At 36.5% G+C, this 24,480-nt stretch overlaps 1 protein-coding gene across 2 annotated transcripts in view; it reads right to left on the reverse strand.

Moving 5' to 3' along the window:
* Positions 1-5,198: 5,198 nt before the first annotated feature.
* PACSIN2 (protein kinase C and casein kinase substrate in neurons 2) overlaps positions 5,199-24,480 on the reverse strand; it is a 63,361-nt gene continuing 44,079 nt past the window's right edge. Inside the window, exons 3-12 of one of the 2 annotated variants that reach the window (XM_059815963.1) lie at positions 21,672-21,828; positions 20,687-20,922; positions 19,837-19,992; positions 18,592-18,767; positions 15,737-15,857; positions 14,728-14,733; positions 13,471-13,595; positions 12,667-12,783; positions 11,510-11,706; positions 5,199-7,045 (exon numbers count right to left, since the gene is read on the reverse strand). In XM_059815963.1, coding sequence (XP_059671946.1) covers positions 6,933-7,045; positions 11,510-11,706; positions 12,667-12,783; positions 13,471-13,595; positions 14,728-14,733; positions 15,737-15,857; positions 18,592-18,767; positions 19,837-19,992; positions 20,687-20,922; positions 21,672-21,828 — 1,404 coding nt within the window. In that variant the 3' untranslated portion in view covers positions 5,199-6,932. The remainder of the gene's footprint in view (positions 7,046-11,509; positions 11,707-12,666; positions 12,784-13,470; positions 13,596-14,727; positions 14,734-15,736; positions 15,858-18,591; positions 18,768-19,836; positions 19,993-20,686; positions 20,923-21,671; positions 21,829-24,480) is intronic. The other variant, XM_059815962.1, reaches the window with a different exon arrangement.

Here is a 24,480-nt window from a genome sequence, read left to right on the forward strand (position 1 = left end):
AAAACTTGGTCACACTGGGCAAAATTTGTCACTGCTCACAGCTATGTTGTGCATAATGAAAATAAGTTGCCTCACGACAGTTGTAGCTCAAGTTTTAGGCCAGCCTCCCTCTGCACATGATATCCTCAAAGACACAGAGTCCCAGACATGTATCATTCCAGTACAAATAATCCATACAGAAAATCTCTTACCTGGAACAGAAAGATCAAGCATCCAAATACCTACTCCCACAATATGGAAATGAAGTTTAGTAACTACATTAAAAACCAGTTGAAACCAGTTCAACACATCAATAATACATTTTTATTTAGCACTAATGTATTGTTTGTACTGACAACATCAAGAAGCATAACCACTTCAAACAGGTCAGGTTGCTTGGAGCTTTCCACTCTTGAAAGTGGTCTGCATCTCAACAACATGGCTCAGTACAAAGCCAAAAAGTTACTATACTGTAATTTACAAACAACCCCTCTGTACAATCAATAACCAGTTGTGCTTAGGTAAGCCTGTTTGTATTAGCAATGCAAGGGACTTGCAAAGCTACAGCTAGAAGTAGCATCCCATTGCAAAACCCACCTACATTTGCTATGTGATAGCATTTCATCTATGCCAGGACAAGCAAATTTCATTTTTTCCTGCATAGGAGTTCTAGAAATATCTATCATCATAGTATTTCACAACTGATGTGGTTGTTTACCTCACAGGGTTGGAGATTTCATGGGTCATGCAGAAAGGTGATCTAGCTGAGGTAATAGGTGACTTGGATTTTCACAAAGTTCTTGCTAATGTCCCTCATAAAAGCTGAAGTAAACTGCCATGAAAAAAAGGAAATGATCATTTAATAAATCAGTTACTGACTACAGTAATAAAAAGTGGGAGGTTATCAGTGTCCCCCAGAGGGATTAATGCTTGGACTTGTAGATTTGAGTATTTATCTACAAAAAGGGTGAGTAGAAAGGTGGCAGTTTATTGATATTAAATTACTTATGATCACAGAAGTGGAAAACGGCTACAAAAGGATCTTGTACAGGATCGATCGACCAGATAAAGCAACAAGGGAATTTCAAAGTCAAATGCAAAGTAAAAATACAGTCTGCACCTCTCTAATGGGGTCAGAACTAGCAACTGCTAAGAAAAAGCATTACTGGCTCTCTTTCTGGAACTGATTACAGGTTCTCTTTTCTGAACTACTTCATTTAGATCTGTATGAACAATAGTGTGGTGTTCAGTTGTTGCCAAAGCAGTGAACTGAATTTTCAAAATTATGAGGAAAGAATTAAATTTTTCTTATTTCATAGGACCAAAGACATAGATCATTGAAAGCCAAAAATACCATGGCTGAAGTACCACTATGTCATCCTGTTCCTACACTCTTCCCAAGGCACCGACTACATACCTCTGGCACAGACCTCTCATCTGACCTACTAAAGTCATTCTTAGAGAAGAGGTTACACCTTTTGAAATGTGGACAGGTGTGCAGTAAAACTTTCAGATGTATGTTGGTACTCTCCCCTGAATGGAAGGTTCAAGAAGCACCTGAGGTATTTTTGAAATTTTGTGCTAAAGGATTAATATAGTATCTCACAGGAATCTGAATTTCTAACAGGAGAAAGCAAGTAAAGCAGGCTGATAAAGATACATACTGAGCATTAGCAGGTAAACCACTAGGTGTCAAACACACTGAAGGTATTGTCTACTGCAGTAACTACTGCACGACCCTTCTTAGGTTTGAAATTGCTGTTTATGTTTTAATTCAAACAAAATGAGGAAGTATTCCCATAAAACTGGTATTTATCTTATATTCTCTCATTTCAGGAACAGAACATGCAGCTCTTCAAATTGACGACTAGGTATGCTTTCAGCCATGATTAGCAAGCTCCCTGTTGTTTTGAGGTGAATGAACAACCTTCTACCAAACCAGAAAAGTTGGAGAAAGATAATGTAATTAAAGTTATTTTTTGAAACAGATGCAACTCCAGGAGAACAGGAGGTATTGCTGCTGGATATCCAACCTTCAGTATACCATTTCTATTCTATCCCTCTTCTTCTTTGTTTTACAGTAATTTACAGCTAACAAATGTTATTTTTAAAATCACCCAAATCATATCAGATTAGTACAAAACCATCTCATTTATTGTCTACTCTGATTTTCCACTAGAAGCCTCAGTATTTCTATTTATCTCCAATTGTGAAGTCTGCCTTAATTTTTGCTTTGCAAGTGTTATGGTTAAAGACATAATTGGAAGAACGAAGATATTAGGAAAAAAAAATCAGCTCAGCCTTGGTGAGAACAGTACAGTACATCAGACAAACTTCACAGACATCTCCACAAGACATAATAGCAATGGATTAGTTTATTACACTGAGGGTATAGCTTTATTTTTGGCATCTTGTATGTGTAAACCAAATATCATATAAGTTCATATTATAGCTTACAAGTAAATTAAGAGGCAGTTTGGGGAAAGTGTATTCAAAATTTTGGTGTCAAGATTTCAGCCTCAGAAGCAACAACTTAAGAGGAATTTTAACATTACTTTGTATTGTGCATCAGGAACTGATTACCTCTGCACCTTCTCTAATAAAATAGCCTGTTATTTTCCTGAAAAGATTCTCTTGATATGCCATCTTAACTAGATGAATTCAGTAGTGTTATCAATTACTGGAAATAAATACCAATATTACACTAAAAAAGACAAAGCACCGAATTTGCTAAGCGATCACTGCAAATATCCCGACTAAAAAGTCAACAGCTTTTGCAAAACAATGCACTATGTGTTTTCAAAGCATTCAAGAAATGCTATGCAAATGGCAAGTATTTTCATGCTGTAAGGTTGAAACATGCTCAAGGTTACAGCAATGTTCAGATAGCTCAATCAGTACAAGCAAATATACACCAGTAAGTCTTGAAGCATACTATTTCCCTTCAGAATTTTAAAGGAAACAGAAAGAACAAGATAGGGAGAAATTATATTCCGAGCATCATATTCTCCTTTTATAGCTTGTAGGTTTAATCATGTGAAAGTGAAGTATAGCTGCTTAAACCCAGGAAAAACATACAAGGAAAATTTCTCTACTGTTGCTCTACAGGCTTCATTACTTACTTTTAATAACTGTAGCAAGGCTTTTGACGCAGCCTCACCTAGTATCCTTATAGCCAAACTGGTGACTAAATAGGCTGGACAGAAAATTGGCTGGACTGTCAGGCTCAAAGGGTTGTGATTGGGCATACAAAACCCAATGACATCCTGAGGGATGGATACTAGGGCCAATATTACTTAATGCCTTTATAACCTGGATGATGGGACAGAATGCACTCTCAACAAGCCTGCTGATGATACCAAATTAGAGAGATTATAGAGGACCACTGCTCAGAGGGAGCTCAACTCAAGAAACAGGCTGACAGGAACCTCATGAACAAAGGCAAATGCAGCATCCTGTACCTGCACGGTTACTCCATCTCAGCAGGACAGGCTGGACACTGACAGGATAAAAAGCAGCTCTGCAGAAAAAGACCTGGGTATTGGGTGAACAGTATGAATCACAGCAGCATGTCCTTGCAGCAAAGGCGTCCGACAGCACACCAGGCTGCATTAGCAAGAGTGTAGCCAGCAGGCTAAAGCTACCTAATGGAAAAGCATAGAGAAGATGTTGCCAGACTCTTAAAGGTGCACAAGTGAAGTGCAAGAGGAAACATGAGAAATTCTGATACCTATATGGAAAAAAATTCCTCACAGTGAAAGTGATGAATCACTAAAACAGTTTGCTCAGAGAGGTGGTGGACTCTTCATCCTTGGAGATGTTCAAGACTCAGCTGGACAAGCCTTGAACAACCTGCTCTAACTGCACCTGCTTTGAGGTCCCCTGACTGGGCTAGGCAGCCTCCAGAAGTTCCTTGCATTCTCATTCTATATTTGGCTATGATGAGTATATTCAAACTCTATATACAAGATAAGATCCATGTTTTTAAAGCAAAATTCTCAACTGAATTCATCTCTGCCAGGTAAACAACTGTCCATTCAAATTAGGATGAAACTAGTTGTTTTCATTTGACCAAATCCAAGTCTGTTTCCCAAAATTCTCATTGAAATTAAGTATAATAAGAGTTTCAAGTATTTAAAATGGCCTATTATTTACACTTACTTGTCAGCAGTCAAATAAAAATACTTTTTTTTTTTTTAATTGTTTTATAAGTAAGTTTGCCATTAGCTTCTGCTACTCAGTATTACGGAAGACTTTGTCCAGTTTTGGACACCCTCCCCACCTGCGTTCAGTACAGGATCTTGATAAACTTGAGCAAGTACAGCGGAGGGATGTCAGGGGGATGGAGTACTTGCTCTATGAGGAGAGGCTGAGTGAATGGGGCTTGTTCAGCCCGGAGAAGAGATTAGTCTGGGGGTCCCAACAGCAGTCTTCCAGCACCTACAAGGAGGCTACCAAAGACAGAGCCAGGCTCCATCCAAGCACAGCAGAATGACACACAATGGTCATAAATTGCAATAGGGCAGGTTCTAACTGCAAATAAAATGGGGAAAAAATATTGTAATTAAGCATTGTAAGAGTTTGCACAGAGAAGTTATGAAATCAGTCTTTGGAAGTTTTCCAGGCTAGCTCAAAAGCCTGAGCAACCCGGTCTGAATGCAGAGTTGACTGTGCTTTAAATAGGACACTGGACTGGAGACCTCCCTCGGTCCCACCCACTTGAATTCTATGGTGCCTTCACCAAAGTGGACATCCAGCATAAAGAACTAGTACTTTATTTAGATTAAAAGATGCAGTATTCATGGGAGAGACAAAATAAAACTTTCAGCTAGCCATCAAACACTACTAGATTAATCACTCCCAGTCAACAAGAAAACTCACAAAAGGCAGAAAAGATTCAGATGCTATAAAAAAATAGCTTAGCTGCTCACCCAAGCTGTATCAGACTTGACTATACCACAGAAAGCAGCATCACAGTAGATTCTGAATACCCATAAAAGGCATGGTCTCCTCTTCTTCCATAAAGATTTTGCTAGAATGTCTTGCCAAGAGCCCTTGTGCACTGCACCTCCCCTTTTTGTTAACAACACAATGCCACCAATGTCATACTCCTCTTTATGGCTCTTTTAGACAATGCAGATTTTGTCACCTTGAAATGTAATGAAATGCACAGATTATTTGCTTCATAAGACTATTTCCACATACATTGAAATAGTAAAAGGTGCATTCTGTGTATTTAAGAGATTAACAGATTTTATTGTTTTCTAAAATATTTTACAATACAGAGACCCAAACCAGTAATTCCTGACAATTTTAGTAACCGTCTTGTGGATGAACAATTATGTTGGTAAGTTTTCCTTGACAGACATATACATACATCCACTCTCTAAGCTTGCACATTTTGATTCATTGAAAAGGATGACTAAATATATCTATAAGCTCAAAAAGCAAATGATAAAGTCCAAGACTACCAACAGTGTTTTATAGTTACCTCAAAATAGATTTGTTAGCTTCATTACAGTGTAGCTTCCTAACATAGCATATCTACTTACCTGATACTTAGTTTTTTTAAACAAATCTGCTGTAATTTTACAACCCAGTTTTAAATGTCACAAATGCAAACTATTTGACATGATTACAGATGGCCAAGTTGTATCTGCAAACAAACATAGATTTTACAGTGTTCTGCTACAATAATCCATGTAAGGACTAAAGCTACTTTATATTTTGACCCACAAATTTATCCATAAATACTGATTTTGAGTATGTTAGTGTATTTACTGTACTTCTGAAAATCTAATCACAGAATACTTTGTCTATGGTACAGTAATGAATATGGCAGGAAAGCAGATTTAAATATACCTATAATTTAAACTCTTAAAACAGTCTAAATCTTATTGACATCAAAAGGCTTGATAACTAATAGCCATGCTCTTTATATTTTGGAATATCAAATTATATGTACATATACACAACATAGATAGGCTCTTAATAAAAAGCATTTAGTCTATTTTACAGTCTTTTCTGTTCAAAAAAATTAGCCTTCACAGATTTAACATTTCAAATCACCCAAAAATCATTAGCAGTTTAAAGGAGATTATTTTTTTTCCCTGCAAACGTCCTGGAAATAGCTACTACTCCGGGGCTTATGCATAATTTATCTTTCTTTTGAGTGTCATTTACAATCTAGATGGAAAACTCTTCTTTTAAGGGTCAAACCATGTAAACAACAGTCATAATAGAATCCCAACCCATAACACCTGCAGATGTCTCTGCTACAAATAACCTTCTGTAACAGATATCTATTAAATACAGTATTTGTTTTACAACTTCAAGCCATGCTGACAACATAGAAAGATTACTACAACATGGAGAGAGTTTTCATTCACTCAACTGGTGACTAAATCTATGTCATAATTTAAGTATTAATTGATAAATCCAAGCATACAAAAAGATGCTTAACTACATAGCATTTAAATAAAAAAATACTGCATCTTTCAGACGTCGCTAAGAACAAATAGAAAACTAACTATAATAATCTTTAAAATTCAAGTTGCAAGTTACTGAAGGTCACTTAAAATAACTGATTAAACAAAAGTGAGCGTAAGCCACACACCTAGGGTAGGATGAGGCACAAGCATAGAAAATGCAAAAATGTTTAGGATTCACAATAACAGACCATGTGGGAAGAAAAAGTTTAAAAAGTATTTTTCCTATCATACTATTTTTTCAACCTAACCCCTTTCCTTTGCATTGTGCAATAGTTGTGAAAACAATGTCAGATTATTAGTTCAAACGTCTGTCTTTAAATCACCATGATTTCAGTATCAAGCTCTCGCCTTTTCATTAAAATATATACACTCTATACATCATTCAGCTCCCTCTCGCTTTAAATATATACTGTACAGGCCTACAGAGCTTTTGTAACACTTCTGGATTAACTTTGTCCTTTGTCACTGGATTGGTTCTACATAGTTTGCTGGGTATAAACCAACTTGTCCATTGTCCAGACGTCCTTTGCACCAACCCTGCTCATCTTCATTCTCCATTTTAGTTAACTCATCCCCTGAAAAAAGAACGAACATTATTAACATACTGTAACCTTTTAAGTAACAACAGGAAGATAGTATGACAGTTATCTGTGTCCACTTTTCCTTCCCTGCCCACCCCAGGCCCCAGGAGAAACCCTCCCTTCTTTGCTCTTCATGCTTTTGATGCTAAAATTACCACTTACAGATTTGCATATATCAGTTGCAAGAAAATAGGAACAAGCAAGCTACTTTGAAATGAAAACATTACATTGATTGTATTTGAAAAAGGTCATAGCATTTTGTAAAGCACAATAAAGAATGCAAACTTTTGAAGTTTTATACGGTGTTATTTCAGTAGAAGATCAAAGACTCCCTCACATCTAAAGGGTGTGAACAGTCAAAGATAGTTGTGGATAGTACAACTACCTCTAAACATGCAGAATAATCTTACATTTATGACCCTCAACAAAATGTCAGTGCAAGTGAAATAAATGTTTTGTTAGGCTTACTGTCAATATATACTCTTCTAAGAGTTCATGGAACATAAGGAGGAAAATGATACAAAAATTAAGACATGGCAGTAAAATTCTCTTGGGATTATACTTGCAGGTTTTCAGTATACCAATACTAGGTTGTGATGCAGAAAGATTTAAAGGAATCTTCTACCTTACACTTTGTTACATCTCTCTCTCTCTCCTTTCCTCATCTTTTTAATACGTATTGGGATTTAACTTCTCCTTTTAGTGTTCTAGCTTTATATTGTTGAAGCTGATGTACAGTTGTGGCTCCAGAAAAGTAAATCAGAACTTGCTTCCTAACTTACACAGCAAAAGCTGACACTGATTATCCATTCTGACACTTATGAACTCTAACATAACCTCATTTTGACTATACGCGCATGTGATCTTCTACATCCTCAGGAAATACTTCGGCATTAGAAAGTCTGCAGACTCCAAGATGCCGTATATGAGCAAATGAACGTCCAACTTATTTGTGTCAAATTATTTCCCTAGATAAAACCAATTTGTGTTTCATCTTAGTCAGCAATAGGAAAATACATGCTGAAGATATTAACCACTTAATACAGTCCCAAATGGCAATAAATATACAGAGTCTTGGTATCATTTAGGAGAACATGAACTGGAATTCTTTGGTAGAAACAGACAAGCTTCATATTAAATCTTTGCAAGATATCTATCTTCTATAGCTCCTCTGTTAGATAAAAAAGGTTAAAGCCTCATCTCTAGTTTGTAAGTTTACCAGATAACTAACAGAAGAACATTATGAACAAATGTTTGGCATTGCAGATGGTACTTGGCTTATGGAGACATTTTACAATTTTTCCCACCATTTATAGTGCTGCAGAATGAGCGAGTGTACACTTCCAAGCCTCCCCGCCACTTCTATGAAGTGTATGTTAATAAGGAGTGAAAACAATGACTATCAAAAAGCCACACTGCGTTAACAGTAAACCCCAATGCAGTTGCACTTGTATTAACAGCTAGGACTTGGAAACTCAGTAATCTCAGAGGTCTATGAAAATATAACCACTTTTAAGTATCGTCTACACAACAGTTACAATGAAAACAGTCTAAAACTGTGATAAAGATATTTTGACAACGTTGCACGGTCTACATTTACTCTAGCTATTTATTCTCAGCCATGGCAGAGACAGTAGGGCGAGATATACATATGGTAGATGATTATGTCCCATCCTGTTACACAATTATAAAACCTCTCATAAGATACAAATGAACAAAGTTATTCTTCCTCTTTGGAAGCCTCCCACAGTTGCTTGCCAAGAAAAAAAAAAACACCAGACGTATCAACTATTCCACTAATAAAAAGGAGTTTCATGTATTAAAGCACATTTAATGGACATCATGCAGAGCATATATTCTACAGCATGTACCTAGAAGTGATCACAAAAGCTTTGTAAGCAAATTCTTTGAATACCCAAGGAAATCCCATCTGAGAATATCTGCGTACATTTAAACCGATCCCTAAAATGCATTAATCCTCTGCTGACAGCTGCGTAGGAGTCTAAGCATAGTCTACATAGGAGCACAGGAGTGAGTACATTTTACATTGGCTCCTGCATGACATCGTGAATTTTTTTCCCCTTAGTCTTTTGTATGTTCAGTGTAAACTAATACTTCGGCCTAAAAACTAAGCAAGTTTGACTGTAGCCATTCTCTAATTCAGCTTCTGTAAGGGCATTAACAATCTAGCATGTCATCCCTTTCCTACAACTGATATAATCATGTAATTTGGTGTTATAACATACTTTAATGCTCTTCCTTTAAAGGTATTAAGTTATTTTTAAGATAAGCCTACATACATCTCACAGTTCATACTTCCTGTACTTTATTTCTACAGACCTCACACTAAGAACCACTTAGTTCAAATAGTTTAATGCAAGTCACACAGCTGGTACTAAAGCACAGAATCCCTTACTTTGTATTTAACCATTAAATCTGTGTGGATAAACATTGCATAGTTTTGCCACTGAAAGGCTCGTTACTCTAAACCCTTGGAATGCCACCTTGTTGCTTCACAGGCACAATACATATATTTCAAGAGGGTTAGTATACTTCCATCCCCTGCTGAGAAGAAAGGAGCAGATAAAGTCTACAGAATGAAGAATAATTTTAGCTGCTGTGCATTCCAGAGAAAGCTCCAGATGTTTTGTTACTACTGTCCTGCTGTCAGGGCACAATTCAGCAAAGTTAGTGGACAAACCAACCCAATTCCTCCTCTCCAGAAGCCTACAATACTTGTCTGTCTACAAAGAAGAAAAGTCAGATGTAAGGAGTTTCACTACCAAAAAAGGAGGGAGGCAAGTGAAAGGCAGGAGCACCACCACCTGAGCTGTGGGACTTTTTGGTTTAAAACCACCACAAACTGCATTTAGAATACGACCTGGAAATAATACGCTGTTCTGAGCACCACCTTTCTCCATAAGCAGAATGGAAGTTGAGCAGCTCATTGATTAGCTACATCATTGACTTGTTTACTATATTAACTTTCAGCCGTAACATCCATCTAATACCTACAGTAGATGGTATAGAAGTAGCATACTTCTTACAAACCACAGCTGAAAGGGAAGTAGAACCAAAAGTTTTCTCAAACTTTCTTTTAACACTGGAATCCTGTTTTTCCTCTACAACCAAGTCAGTCATTACAGAAGAAGGGAGTAGATGACAAGCAAACAGGAAAAGAGACAAGATCAATGAGATTGCCTGTCTCATTTTCACAAACTGAAGTTCCGTTTGCTTTTGCTAAACTACTCGTGCAATCTTGTTCTGGAATTCCTGGTTAGTAAACTTTTCATGTGCAATTCTGGGCAAGACAGTAGAACAATTGGCTGAAATGAGAGCTCGAAAAGCGTGGACAGGGTGTAGATTTCCCCTTTCATCACTAGAGGGTGCTGCCTGCGGGCGGGCCAGACTATGACAAACTTGCAGCCTCCTACTTCGGGGGCTGAGTAGGATGCCCAGGCAGTGGCTCAGCACACAAGGGCTGGTAGAACTAGCCCAGACGAACTGGAGGCAGCAGCATCCATGGCGTGCAGCCATCATACCCTTCTGCCAACTTCGTATGTGTGGAAACATACTGTGGCATGGGTCTGTCCTGTCAGTTGCTTCTATTCTGTTCTCTCAACTCCTATAGCAGTGAGGTAACATGTAAAACAAGGAAAAAAACAGCTCAAGGGAAGTATAGCACCCTAGGAAGGGAGATATATAGTCAGTGTGCTGTAACATAATGTAAGATGAAAAACCAGGTAGAGACAGTTACTGTGTTTAACATACACTGAAGGGGGATGGAAAGACAGAGAAAGAAATTACCTGTCCATAACTAAGTTTTCAACCTTAAAAAGTAAGCACTGTAGGAAATTGGAAATCAAAAAAGGGACGTTTCCAGTTTAAACAGAAAAAATATCAGTTGATTAGATATTGTTTTAAGATTAGCTGCTGTAGTCTTTTCCTTTAAAAACCAAACTTTGTAGGGTTGGCATTTCTAGACAGCTAAAAGCAGCAGCTGTTACTGTCACCAACTAAGAAAAGGAGGAGATAGGATTATCAATTCTGCAGCTCATTTTGTTTAGCACAAGATGGTAAGGAAAGAAATATCCCAAACAGATGCATCCTAAGACATTCCAAACAGGTCAGAAGGCAGTGCTTCCAAACAGGGGATACTAAGAAGCGCTATCAGGAGAGGTGAGGGTTAGACAGCATCCTCTAAGTGGAGTGGTACATTCAGAGAAACAGGTGACTTCAGGAAATAAAGGCTGAAGAGAAAAACTCCTCCCCCCTTTCTGCTTCCAAACAGGGGATACTAAGAAGCGCTATCAGGAGAGGTGAGGGTTAGACAGCATCCTCTAAGTGGAGTGGTACATTCAGAGAAACAGGTGACTTCAGGAAATAAAGGCTGAAGAGAAAAACTCCTCCCCCTTTTCTCCTTTTGATAAATATTTTAAGTGAATGCTTTAAACTTACCAGCTTTAAAGCTGAGCTCATCTTGCTCTTGGCCCTCATAGTCATAGAGTGCACGTACTCTCACCTCCATTGCAGGAGAGGTATCTTCATCAAATGGATTGGTGTCGCCATTTGCATCAGTGGAAGAGAAGGGATTGTTGGACTCTTCATCAGACCAATCTGTAGGGTAGCTTTGGTTTTTTTCATAGCTGCTAACACTGAAAACAATTTTTAAATTATTCTTTTCTGCTCTTAAAATAGGAGACTAGAAATACCACTAAGATACCAGTTCTCCTAGTTAAGCTTAAACTCCACTCTAAGGCCCAGTTGTGAAACTTTATTTCTGGGATCTTCTCACCTGTCTTTAGCTACCAATGCCTCATTCAAAAAAAAAAAGCATTCTTGCAATACAAAGTTAGAAAAAGGCAAAAGAAAAAAAAGAGAGATCAAAGACAACCTCCCCACAAACTCCAAAAACTTCTTTATCAAGAAATCTGTATAATCCATGGGATTATTTACTCTAGAAAGGTAAAAGGTGTGCAGGTAGTAGATGAGAGGAATTATCTGGTTTAGGATAAGACATTTAAATTGCTTTGCAGAACCTTCCTCCCAAATCTCTATGTACCTCTACAATAGCTTTCAACACTTTTTATATGTTGCAATCCACCAATAAAGAAACTTCATTAAACTGCAATAACTTGGTCATTTAAAGAAAAGTTCACCGTTGAGCATGCACATGCCATTTAAGAGAGTGCTATGACATCCCTAGGTGTGCATACTGACGCAACAGGCAGCTGTTTGAGAAGGTCCTAAATAAAAAGAAAGCAATCATAAAAGCAGATTTATTCAGTGAGAACACACAGAGCAGTAAAGCTCCAGAAGCAGCTTCACTAGAAAAACCCACCAGTTTTAACATTTTATGGGACTGGTAAAGGAAGGAAAAAAGCAACAGCAGTTCTGTTAGCAACTGCCAATAACCCCAGTAGTTTCAAACCAAAGATCAAGGCAACAGATATGGCATCTGTTAGGAAAGACAAGTTAGGTTACAGCATTGCTTACATAACCGCTCAAAAGGACTTCATGCACTGACCAGCACAGTGTTATAGAAACCAAAAATAGAAAACCCTGGACAGAGAAAGTGCAAGTGTGAAAACAATTAAAAACAGCATTTCACCAACTTTTTGATCTTATTGTCCTCCTTTTCACTGACAGTACTCCCAGTATCTTCTTCATCTTCAAAGGGATTGTAACTTGATTGTACTGACTGCACTGTGTTACTCTGGACACTAAGACTGCTAATTTGGAAAAGAAAGAGCATTATGGTGACCCTATCTGTTTAAGAGTAAAACACTGTCATTGGTGTCCCACTAAGTAGTTTCTTAGCGGACCCCTTCTCCAGCCAAAAAAAACCCCAAAACCAAACAAAACAACCAAACAAAAAAACCCAAACATCCATCAAGTGTAGCATAAGACCCAAGAAAGTTTGGAAAATTTCACATACAATACATTCCTCCAGATTTAGAATATCCTTCGTGGACCATAATTTCTTTTTCTTACTGCCTGCAATAAAAGGCAGTGCGATTCTTCTAGCCAGTTTAATTCCTTTCTAAAGCAGCTGACGTTAACAGTTTTGTATTAATCACATCCAGAATTCTGAAGTGACTAAACATTTTGCAAGCTAAGATTTCAAAGTATAATTGTCAGTTGTAGAAATGGGAAGATAGCAACAGACTAACTACCAGATTAGCTACAGAAAGTTCAGTTTCTCATGAAGTTTGGTTTCTTTTAATTCCCAGTGGAAAGAAAACTGTATAATGGAGAATATTTCCCAAAATATTTTGTGAGCTGCAGAAACACATCACTAAAAATGCTCGCAGATAATTAGCATTTGGTTGGACAGTGACTTTTTGATCCCGTAGAGCTTAGTGTACTTGAAGATAACAATCCTTTCCTATTAGTCTTTTTAGGCATGAAAAAAATACCTGCTATGTTTGTTAGGCTGTGAAACTTGATCTCCTGTCTGATTAATACCAGTCAGAGTCACTCCATCAGAAGCCTTCTTCTTTTCTCTTCTACTGAGAGTGCGATTCAGATCTGCAGACCACTCCTATTAATGAAAGCAAAACATAATTGACAAATTTAATTGAGCAAGTAATTATGACATTTAATTTTCAGATTGAGTTATGGAACATACATTTATACATACAACAGTACAAATAATAAAAGATACGTTATGCTAAATGTTTCAGTTGTAGTTCTCATCCCTAGCAAAGCAAACAGATACTTATGCTACTCACAAAACCCTAAGGTTACCTGTACTTCCCTTAGTATTCTGAACACCTTGAAGAGACTTAAAATACCAGATATCTGGGAAACAACTGGAGAAACCAAAGGAGTTGGCCAGTGCAGCTCTTTAAAAGCTGTACTGAGAGGGCTCACTGTTGCAAATAATGCCAAGACATCTGGCTTTAAAAAGGTAAACCTTACATTTAATTTAAAAAGGTATTATAATCTAATTTAAAACAGGGCTTAATTCTCAAGAAGTGCTCCAAGAATGACCTACAATGAAGCTCATTTTTAAACTCATTGTATATCACTTCTCCTGTCCTTAAGGTTTGAGCCCTTAAGGTACTTCACTGTAGATTTAGTGAAATTTACTGTCCTTAAAAGCCATCCATAAGAGTTAAGCTCAAATCAACACAACTGTTGACAAGACTCATGTTGCCATTTGTAAAGTATCCCCTCCTTGATGTTTTGAACCATTCAGATGTTTCAGAAGGCAGACAGACAGGCATGATGAGACCTAAACACAACTTCTACCTATCAAGTCAAACTAAGCTGCATACTGATATAAAGCAGGAACCAACAAAGGACAAACTGGATGCAAGCAAATATCCTATGCTGAGACATGTTTCATCTCAGAAGCCTTAAAGGTAAAAAAAAAAAGTCAGGAGATAGTTTGCTATACAAAAGATAGCACCTGAGATAAGTATTTTTAACAGGAAATTAAGATTTTGCAAGTTGCTATTACTACTGGTTTATACATGTAGAACAGCCAGTCAGTCTTAAGTAATTTCTGGCCAACTTTTCAGAGATACCTCATTATTTTAACCCTGTACAGATACATACTGGATTTCTGAGTTACCATAGTTTAAAGATCACTGACCTATAAGCATATTTGCAGTTTATAATTCAATTTCATAGTCATTTGATCATGACCTTTTTTTTTTTTTACTTACGTCATCCTTGTAGCATGTAAATGAGAAAAAAACTTGATTAGAAAAATAGTAACAACAGTATTTAATCTGTTAATTATAATGCTTATGAAAAAGGATGGTAATTACCCCACACAAGTAACTGCAGTTCAGTGTTTCAGGTAAAAAAATTTCTGCAGTACTATTATGAGTTTCCTTCCTCAAACCTAATTTAAAGTTACTCAATGTTTTAAAAACAAGTTATATTTTCCATCATGGCTAATAAGGGAACACTGAACACTCTAGAGTTGATGCTTCCTCTCCATTAATTTAATACCTAGAAATTATTTCAACTAACCCCATGATTCTGGTTAGACAAACTCATCCCGATTCCAACTATCTGATACTCTGGTAGTATGATCCACACTGTTACGTTTTGGTACTTGTTTCTTGTAGGCTATGTTAGCAGAACACTACTTAAAAAAACTTCTTTCTTTTGAAGATGGCACTCATCCATAAAATTACCAACTGGTTTAAGGTGGAACTTTTTTTTTATAGAACAATATTGAAAAGACTAGTTAAGACTTATAAATACCAATTTTCAGGACTAATTGAAGTATTTAGTTCAAACTTTTTCAAAGTCTTTGCTGCCTACACTATAATTACCTGCTAATAACAAGGAGATTCAAATTGAAGTCTGACACCAAAGGGGAGAAGTAAAACATAGGATAACATAATACGGGTGTCAGAGGTGTATCAACTAAACCATGGCTTACTAATGACTTCAGTAATGACTTTAGCTTAAAAAAAATATCATTATAGAGTTTTCTGGTTTATCTCTTTTCTCTTTAAATAGGTGCCTGATATAATCACCTCCAAAAATTGGGGGATGAGGAGAGTCCAATGGAAATCAAGAAAAGAAAACTACTATGACTTGTAAAAAGCAAAAAAATTCACTGCTGGAGGCCTGACTTACACCAGAAATTAATACATCAAAAAGCAAAGAGGAAGAAATAGACAAAACAAGCCTGACGTTTACACACTCTGATCTTACCTCAAACTGAGGCCAATTCATTGACATCCCTGGACCTTGATTAGCTCTAAACCACCGCAAATCTTCAACTGCATCTGCTGTTTTGATATTCTGTTCCAGTTCACGGTAAATATTTTTGTAACTGCAAAACAAATGTGTCTTCAAATTTAGTATAACATTTAGAAACATGGCAGATCCCCTAGTCAGTTTTTTTTTTAAATTAATATTTCAAAGTTCACAATAGTATTGAAAAAACTTACAGCAAGACAGACTTTTTAAAACTCCATGACAGACCTATTAACTGCCTGTAAAAAAGGAAGAGTAGTCCAACAAGTAAGCTTGCTGAAAGTTCACAAAAACATAAAACACTTATTTGCCAGATTTTAGAATTATGACTTATGTACAGTAACTTAATTGGCTGTCATTATATGTAGGATTTACATAAGAATGTATTTAAATTACTGAATGCCATTCTTGAAGTTTCTTTAATTTAAAAGCTTGTCTACACAGACAGTAGAAACTGTTTTTGTGGTAAGTCCATAGCATTCTGTGAAAACTCCTGTCTTAATCCAATGAGAACTGTAAGTCATTATAAAAATAAAAATCTCAAACCTGAAGCAGAGTTAAATAGGTTAAACATTTTCCTGTGCAGGTATAACATCTGCTAACTGCTTTTATTGTTTTAGATACTCTCTGATTTTACTAACTGTACTATTTATACAAAATATCAAATACTATAAAAAAGAACCTTACTGCTTTTACTTATCTCTCAGTCTAATTGTTTTCTTTAAAGTTGAGTTCTCATAAGTATAAAGTGTTTTACAGAATAGAAGTCATGTTGCAGATGCAACTTTGATCCCCTCATCCCAGACCATGCACATGATGTATTTGCTCTACAGACTGTGACTACAAATACAGGGGGTTTTATACCAAAAAACCAATATGGTGCAATATGGAACTCAGAGTATAAAGAGGTCTTAACACAACAGCCCCAAGGCTTAAAATAAGACACAGAACCGCTAGTCTGTATTCAAGCTAGAGAGAATTTGGGGAAATCTTTCCAGATCAAGTCACACAAAATTTAGAATTAGAATTCATTAGTGCTACATTGTCAAGGAATCAAACTGTCTCAAAATATACTACCAAATTTCTCAATTTCTATATATTACTTGACTGCTTTAACATGTATGTGGTATGGTGGTTTTTTCCTACATCAGTGGTTCTTTGAATGTATTTAAGCAATAGAAAGGCATGTATTTTGAGAAAGGGAATAAATAATTTTGAATGACTCACTAGCCATCAGTTAAATCAACAATAAACTGGAAGTCTATATCTGTAAGAACACAGGGCAGGGCTATTTTGCGGACTGTGCTCTTCAGCATTAAAGTTAAAAATCAGACTTCCTTTTGGTGGTTTATTCTACACTTTTTATCTCTGCGCATTCAAAGAGGCAGAGATAAGGAAATTGGTAAACAGTTACAGTGGTTTTATCCCTAGTTTTATCTAATAGTTCTTTTCTTTGTTTGCACCTTATTAACATACCATAAGACACCACTCCTGAACCTCCTAAGTATCTTAAAAGGAAATAATTGCCTCTCCACTTGGTCATGTTCTATAGTCTTCCCCCAACCTTGCCCTTTAAGTCAACTATTTCTCATTTAATTCTGTTCTGTAGTTTCTTTCAACCTGATTAAACTGAATTCCAATGGGCAATCCTATTTATCTTCTCTGAGAGTAAAAAGAACCTCTCCTCCACAGCAGTTCCATAAGAACTTTGAAGTGACCCAAAATGATAATGATGCTAAAATAAGTGATCTTGCCCTTACCTATTGCTTGCTCTGTATTTGTTCTTGCCCATATGTCACCCCCTTCGGTTAAGCCAGCACTAACATTTGTGTGACTGCATAGCAAGTCAATTTGGAACACTGATCAGGGTTAAAACCAAACTAGGTTCTTCCTGCCTTAGGTTACCTTGATCAGCTCCTTAATTCCCCTGGTTGGACTACCATTAGAGTTTTGTCACTAGCAGAAGAAGGAACAGAAATGAGCAGCCAGCTAGGAGCACACTTTTCTCCTTTTAATTGTGCCAACCAGAGCACACATGAAACTCTGCTGTTAGAAGTGGGATGTAAAATTCCACTAGCGTTACAGCATTTGCTGCAAGTAATCCAGTGTTCGTCTTCTCAAATGCAAGAGGAAACAAAAACATTATAACCACTGTCTTGCTGACATACCTAAGTAGCTTAGTATCAAAATAGCCTGTAGTAGTTGATGACATGGCACCCAGTCTGACAAAATAAGCTGCATGAGCTCTGGTTTGAGTTCCCTAGCAGAAATTTAGATTTCTTGGAATGTAGTGAGGAGGGTCCATGCAGAAAGAACAAAGTACAAGACATGCTTTATACATACTACAGTATAAAGAGCAGACTTTGAAATTAAGATGGACAAGAGTTCAACGACAGTCAACCAATGGTTCTTTAACATTTAGCCCCTAGTTAAGGTAATTCCTTTAGACTGAGCTCTAATATTCTAACAATAAATGTGTTTACGCTACAAAGTTCATGCTGTTTTACACTAATAGATTCTAAGCTCTGAATACCTTCTAATTGGCACACATTTGATTATAAAAATACATCAAAAACGAGGGTTTCTTGGTTCATTTAACACTGTGTTAAATAAAACTAGCAAATGTTAGGGATAGATGCTAATCTGATCTTAGACAAAACAAAGAATTAAGCTCTTTCACTTACACTTGAAACAAATTGAAGCAACACATTAGAAACAAATCAGATTCTACACTCTGACCTACTTGAAGTATGGATTACTTCTCACTGAAAAGTATTAAGCTTTAATTTTGAAGTCTTACACAATTTTACCTTGCAACATTGGACAAGTCAAGGTGTTTTTGAACTTCCAGTAACACTTCTCGAAAGAAACGTAAGCGTTTTTCCTCAAACTGCTGACACTGTTCAAATACCTGCTCCATGTTTTCCATATATTGAGGAGTGGCATTATCTAATTCTTTCAGTGATTTTTCATACTTTTCTTTTGTCTGGGGGTGGAGAAACAAACCGTTAGCAATATAGTTTATTATTACGCTACATAACAGACTTATCAATGTAGCAATGGCCAAGATGTTCCCAAACTGCATTCTCTTTTCGTGACCACAGCACCTATGTTAGGTCACGATGAGAGTTATCTAACAAAACTGCAGAACAGTTACAATAAAGCCTCTTCTCTGGCTTTTTAACAGAAACCCTGACAAATGTTAATGCTAAAGATAAAAACCAAAGGAGCCATAGAGTAAATCAGAGCAGGCAGTCTTCCAAGCTATAGGTCTCTTAAAGATCTCCAAATAATTTCAGTGTTTTCTCCTTCAGTAATTTACACAGTTCATTGTGAGTTATAACCAAAAACCCAAACATTGTATACATCCCTGTGAATATAAATTGCATAAGCTGCGCGCTCAGTTAACAGATAGAACCTCAGAATCTACACTAATTTACAGAAGTAGTCCACAGACAGGAATCAAAAGATCCCACCCAATGTAACATCACCCTTCCAGATCACAGAACAGCATTCTCAAAGGGAAAAGATATCTTTGGAGAAAGTCACACAAGAAAAGCCTCTTGGCAGCAGCCCACTAAAGAGAGAAACCAAACTGGGAAATAGAGTGGCATTTCCAAAAGTGTATTTACTTTTATTTAAATGGATTATATCAGCTTACTTTCTTAAAAAAATGCATTCTGCAGTCAACAATGACTACAAGTTTAGATGTTGTCAGCAAGTTTTAAGCACCTATCTCACACCCTCTCAAGTGAAATAACTGAACCCTCACTACTAAATGAGTAGAACTCTGTCCTACAAGTTCGCTGTCTTATTCTGCTTTGTTCCCTGTGAAAGTACTTACATGAAATAGACGCAATACATTATTCATTCTTCACAGAAGAACTCAGCAATAACATATGCTTTAGAGAAAACTCTGAATTTTGGTATAGGACCGTAACTGAGTGAGCTGCGCTGCAGTCCATGGCACATTCAGGAAGAAAAAAAAGCTTAAATATGCACAAGCTATAGGTTAAAAAGACTGCATACAAACAGTATATTAGCATACAGTATACCTTTAGTACATCTTGTTTGCTTCTCTCTACTTTGTCTTGTAATTTCTTAAGTTGTTCAGGATTTAGCGCTGGATCAGCTTTGCTGTTTGTTTCTCTGGATATAGCCAGTTTCTCCTCTTTGCAGGCTGCATGGTATGCTTTCTTTGCAGCTTCTACCTACAAAGTAGATTTGAATATTTGCATCTGGAACAGTTTATACAACAACCATCAACCGAATTTGTTAGCCTTATAATCATGTTGCAGTGAAGAAAGTGTCAGGTTTTGTTTCAGGATGTTCTTTCTTTTTTTAAATTTTTTTTTTTCATTTAGGCCAAGGAATGAACAATACACAAGAATCAACACATAAGGCAACTGCTGTAGCACTTATGAATCAGCATTCTCTCACCATACAAGAAGTGTCACTCATACAGCTTAGAGAAGTGTGGAACAGACTCAAGAAAAGGTTTACAGAAAGTCCCCAATAAAACATTTTTTCCTCATGCCCATGTTCTCCCTCTCCCCTTCTTCTACAAACCTGTTATTTAAGAATAATGTTACACGACAGGGAAAAAACCCATAAACACTTTTCCCCTGCTCATTTCTTTAAGCAATTTGTAACTTTCAAATGCATGAAATCAGATACTGTTAAAATGATAGCTTAAATTCCACTTTTTCCAGATTTTCACTGAAGTCACCAAGATTAGGAGAGACCAAGAGAAAAATACTTATTTTCAGAAGCGGACAGAAAGCAAGAGATGCTTTTGAGAAAGGAGGGTCCAGCAGAGAGCATAGGGAGTTTACTCCCTTATAGAGATTTGAGACATTAATATATTGTAACACAGGATATCTAATACATAATCTACTGCTGTACCTCTTTCAGCTTTTTTGCCCAGGGTTTCTGAGCTTTCCTAAATCCATCTTCTGCTTCTTTGGTTTCCTTAAATCCTCCCATCATTTGCTTATGAAAGGCTTCCTTCTGCCAGTTCTTGATTTTTTCAAAGTCTTCATTCATCAGTGAACCTTTTACTTCTAGATGTAGTTCACTCACTTTTTCAGCTTCTGACATAAAAGCACACCAAGCCCTTTCTACTGTTCCATACTGTGGGCCTAAACACAACAGAAAGTGTCATTCTCAGTAACCATCACCCACATGGAACTTATATTCCCGAGAAACTACCTGAATCTATTGACTTATATTCACTTGTAAACAGCAATATTGATGCAAACCTAGAAAAGGGAACAGTTTCTTTTCAGACGAATTTAGAATATTACAAATTTTTTACACCGGGAGAAATAATATTCATTTAGTCTGGCCTCCTTCTCCCTGTACCATGATTCTCAGTATTCCACCTATTAGCTCCTCTTTGAGCTGCCTTCAATTTCTCAACAAACTTTTTGAAGCATGGATAACCAGGAAAGGACAAACTATTTCAGAATATATTAGAACGGTATCAGATTAGCCTTCCATTAGAGCAATGCCTAGCTCTTATTACTAGTCTTTCCCCCACAACCACTGTCCCCTTATTATTCAGATACGCTTTTCAAACAGTGTTCTATACCATTAGTTACCAAGAAACAGGCAGTTCTCTAGAACTGAACCTATCTGGATACCCAACCCTGAGGCAAGACTCATCTGCTTCAGTAAGAAACAAACAAACTAGCAAAGGAGCAGGGCTTTGTTTGTTTTTAATCAAGAAAAGCTTGATCATTTGTTACATTACTGAGCCTTTTGCAAAGACTCCATTATAGGCTAAAAAGTACAAAATTTCTACTTTGTACTTACCAAAACAAAGATATACAGAAACATTTTTTCCATTTGAGAAGGTTTTCAGAGTTCAAAAATCAGAATGCATTACCTTTTTCCACAAGCTGTTTCCACCTTTTTGCCCATTCTGTAAGCTGCTGAGCATAGACCTTCTCTATTCGTGCCCGTTCATGAATACAATTCATAAGATCATTGCAAAGTCTGTGACCATCATCAATTCGTTTTACTGTCCGCTTGTAATTTCCAACCTATAAAGAGACAAATACTTAACAATTCCTGCTTGAAAGCTCTGAAAACAAGAGAAATCTCTAATTAACACAAATACTGTTACCTAGGAGAAAGATAATCTACTAGCAAGAATTAATCAATTATAGCATAAGGTATTTTTCAATTAATCTCAAAACCTAACTGCAACACCACCACAAAGGCCACAAGTTCTTCTCTAAAAATTTTATTAATTTTAAAAGTGAAAGCTTTATTGTATTTTATTAGTCCTGCAATGTAATTATGGACAGTCATCACAATTGTTCTGCACTATTATTGCTTGGTAATGTTTTAGATAATCAAGATATTTAACACACAGTATTTCCCTCTTCCATACTTCTTATTAAGTACCTAATGCCTTAATTTTATGCTGTGTTTAATCTTTCCAGATTAATAAAACTGCAAGAACATGCAAAGAAGTATTGCAACACCTCTATTAAACATAATAATAGTTTTTGTTTAAAAATGCAGTACGGAAAAAGCACAATCACTATATATACAGCAGAGACTGGATGTGCCATTTGTTACAGCTCTCCCTCACTACTGACAAACTAGATAGCAACTATTTCGAAGTATACTGTAGAATTTAATGTGGGAAGATACTGACAGCAATAAGATGGAGTTCCCATACCTAAAATTAACTTGTGAATTCTAAAGAAAAAACATAGTTGCTCAATGTATAAGCTATAAAAGGATGAGGATATGGAGAAAAATGCACACTATATAATGAAAATCCATTATATAATTAATACCCCCTTTCATTTTCATGTGCACACCAACATGGAACTACCAATCTAGATGACTGAAGGGGGAAAAAAAAGCCTGATACTGCTCCCAGAGTAATATTTCCACTGAGTTCAAGGTCACCCAGGTTGGCTTTTGTAAACATTAAACGAGACATAAGAACTCTGTTAACAGAATTTGCACAGCCTATTAAATAACACAGTCAGTTTCTTATCTTCCCTTAACCACCTGACTGAAAAATAAAAACTAGCAGTAAGGCAGTAGATTAAACATTCAAATACTTAAAAAGTTTGTAATTTTTATATTTGAATCATATCCAATTCACATCTTAAATACAGGAAACCATCCAACTTTGAGATTCACATTTATTCAGAATTTTGTCAGCAGATGTACATGCAAGCCATCTGCTTGAGGAAAAACCTCCTCGAAGTATATAGGGAAATACTCTTAAGAGGGGAAAAAGCCTGTATTAAGTGCTGGAAAAATAAGTGGCTATGCTGATAAATACAGACATATGTTAGGACTCACTAAAGCTGGGGAAAAAAAAAAAATTGAAGCCATCAATGACAGGACAAAACCAATTCATTTAGCCAGTGGCCTCGAAGCATTCTTTTGGGCATGTTTTTGGTTTTGGACTAGATCCATTTCAACAGATCAAAGAAATTGAGGTAGCAACAAACAAAAGCATTTGTTAGCAGTCACTGATTTATCTAAATCATGTAGAAAAAAGTACACACACACATCCTGCCTTTAAACATAAGTCACGATATAACTGAAGATAAGAAGCTACCAGCATCACAAAGAAGCTGACACCAAAAATCAAGGTAGTCAATGCATCCATGTCAAGACAGATTTCATCTATCAGCAATAAAGTATTAAAAATAACCTCTCCTTTTCAGGAGAAATAGAAATTGAGAAGTAGGCAGTTTCAAATTAACACTGTACACTAACAAATACAATATACATATGTAATCAAAGCATTAAGAAAATAAAGTACCTCAAAGAATACATTCTAAAGCCTTTGTAATGGAAGGGCAAATCATTCATCTGCTCAGAATTACTCCAGCTATAGGTTCACAGCCAAGCAGACTGTTAAAACAGGTTATGCTAGCTTGGCACAACTACTGAAGCCTTATATTAGCATCAATTTGTGTCTGCAGTTATGTGCCCAGGGATTTATGTCTCTAGCACAAACATTTCCTTTCATAAAATTTTCACTATTAAATTAGCATTTTAAATACTAATATTGAATGGGAGCTGGCTGCCTCATGGTATTTTTTAATGCTTTCATTTTGTGTTGTCTGAGCAAATTCTAACCTCATGGTAATATCTAGCAGTTGTCAAATCTCAGACAGACAACTGAATTCAGCTTACCTATTACGGTCCCCTCACTATTATCGCATAAGACCACCTTTAAAGAGCTGCATGCAGACCACAGATAATTCACCAACGCTACCTCCTTCTCCACAGGACTGAAGGAGCTAGCATCATAGTTTAGAACCGGTATAAAGAACCAGGCCTACGATACTAAAAAATAACAAGCTTGTATTCCAAAGAAAGCCTTTTATACTAATAATTTCAAGAAAAAAAATGTTCGTTTGATTTATGAAACAGTAAAGTATGTTAGACATCATCTTCAAATTTCATGCCTTATGAGGAATGCTGGAATTTTGGAAATACAGCATTTTTCTGCGTTTCGTGACACAGAACGTAAGTAATATACTTGGCATTTAACATTTAAAAAACCCTAGTGGTTTATTTAAAAAAAATGTATTTTAAGTTATGGACACTGCAATGACAAAATGTTTTTGAGAAGTGGAATGTGCAGCCTGCCACTATAGGAAGCAGACTCGGAGGTACGAGAGCACAAGGTATTTAGACCACAGAGCTAA

The sequence above is a fragment of the Gavia stellata genome, chromosome 4 (assembly GCF_030936135.1).
Source record: "Gavia stellata isolate bGavSte3 chromosome 4, bGavSte3.hap2, whole genome shotgun sequence".
Classification (NCBI taxonomy): Eukaryota; Metazoa; Chordata; class Aves; order Gaviiformes; family Gaviidae; genus Gavia; species Gavia stellata.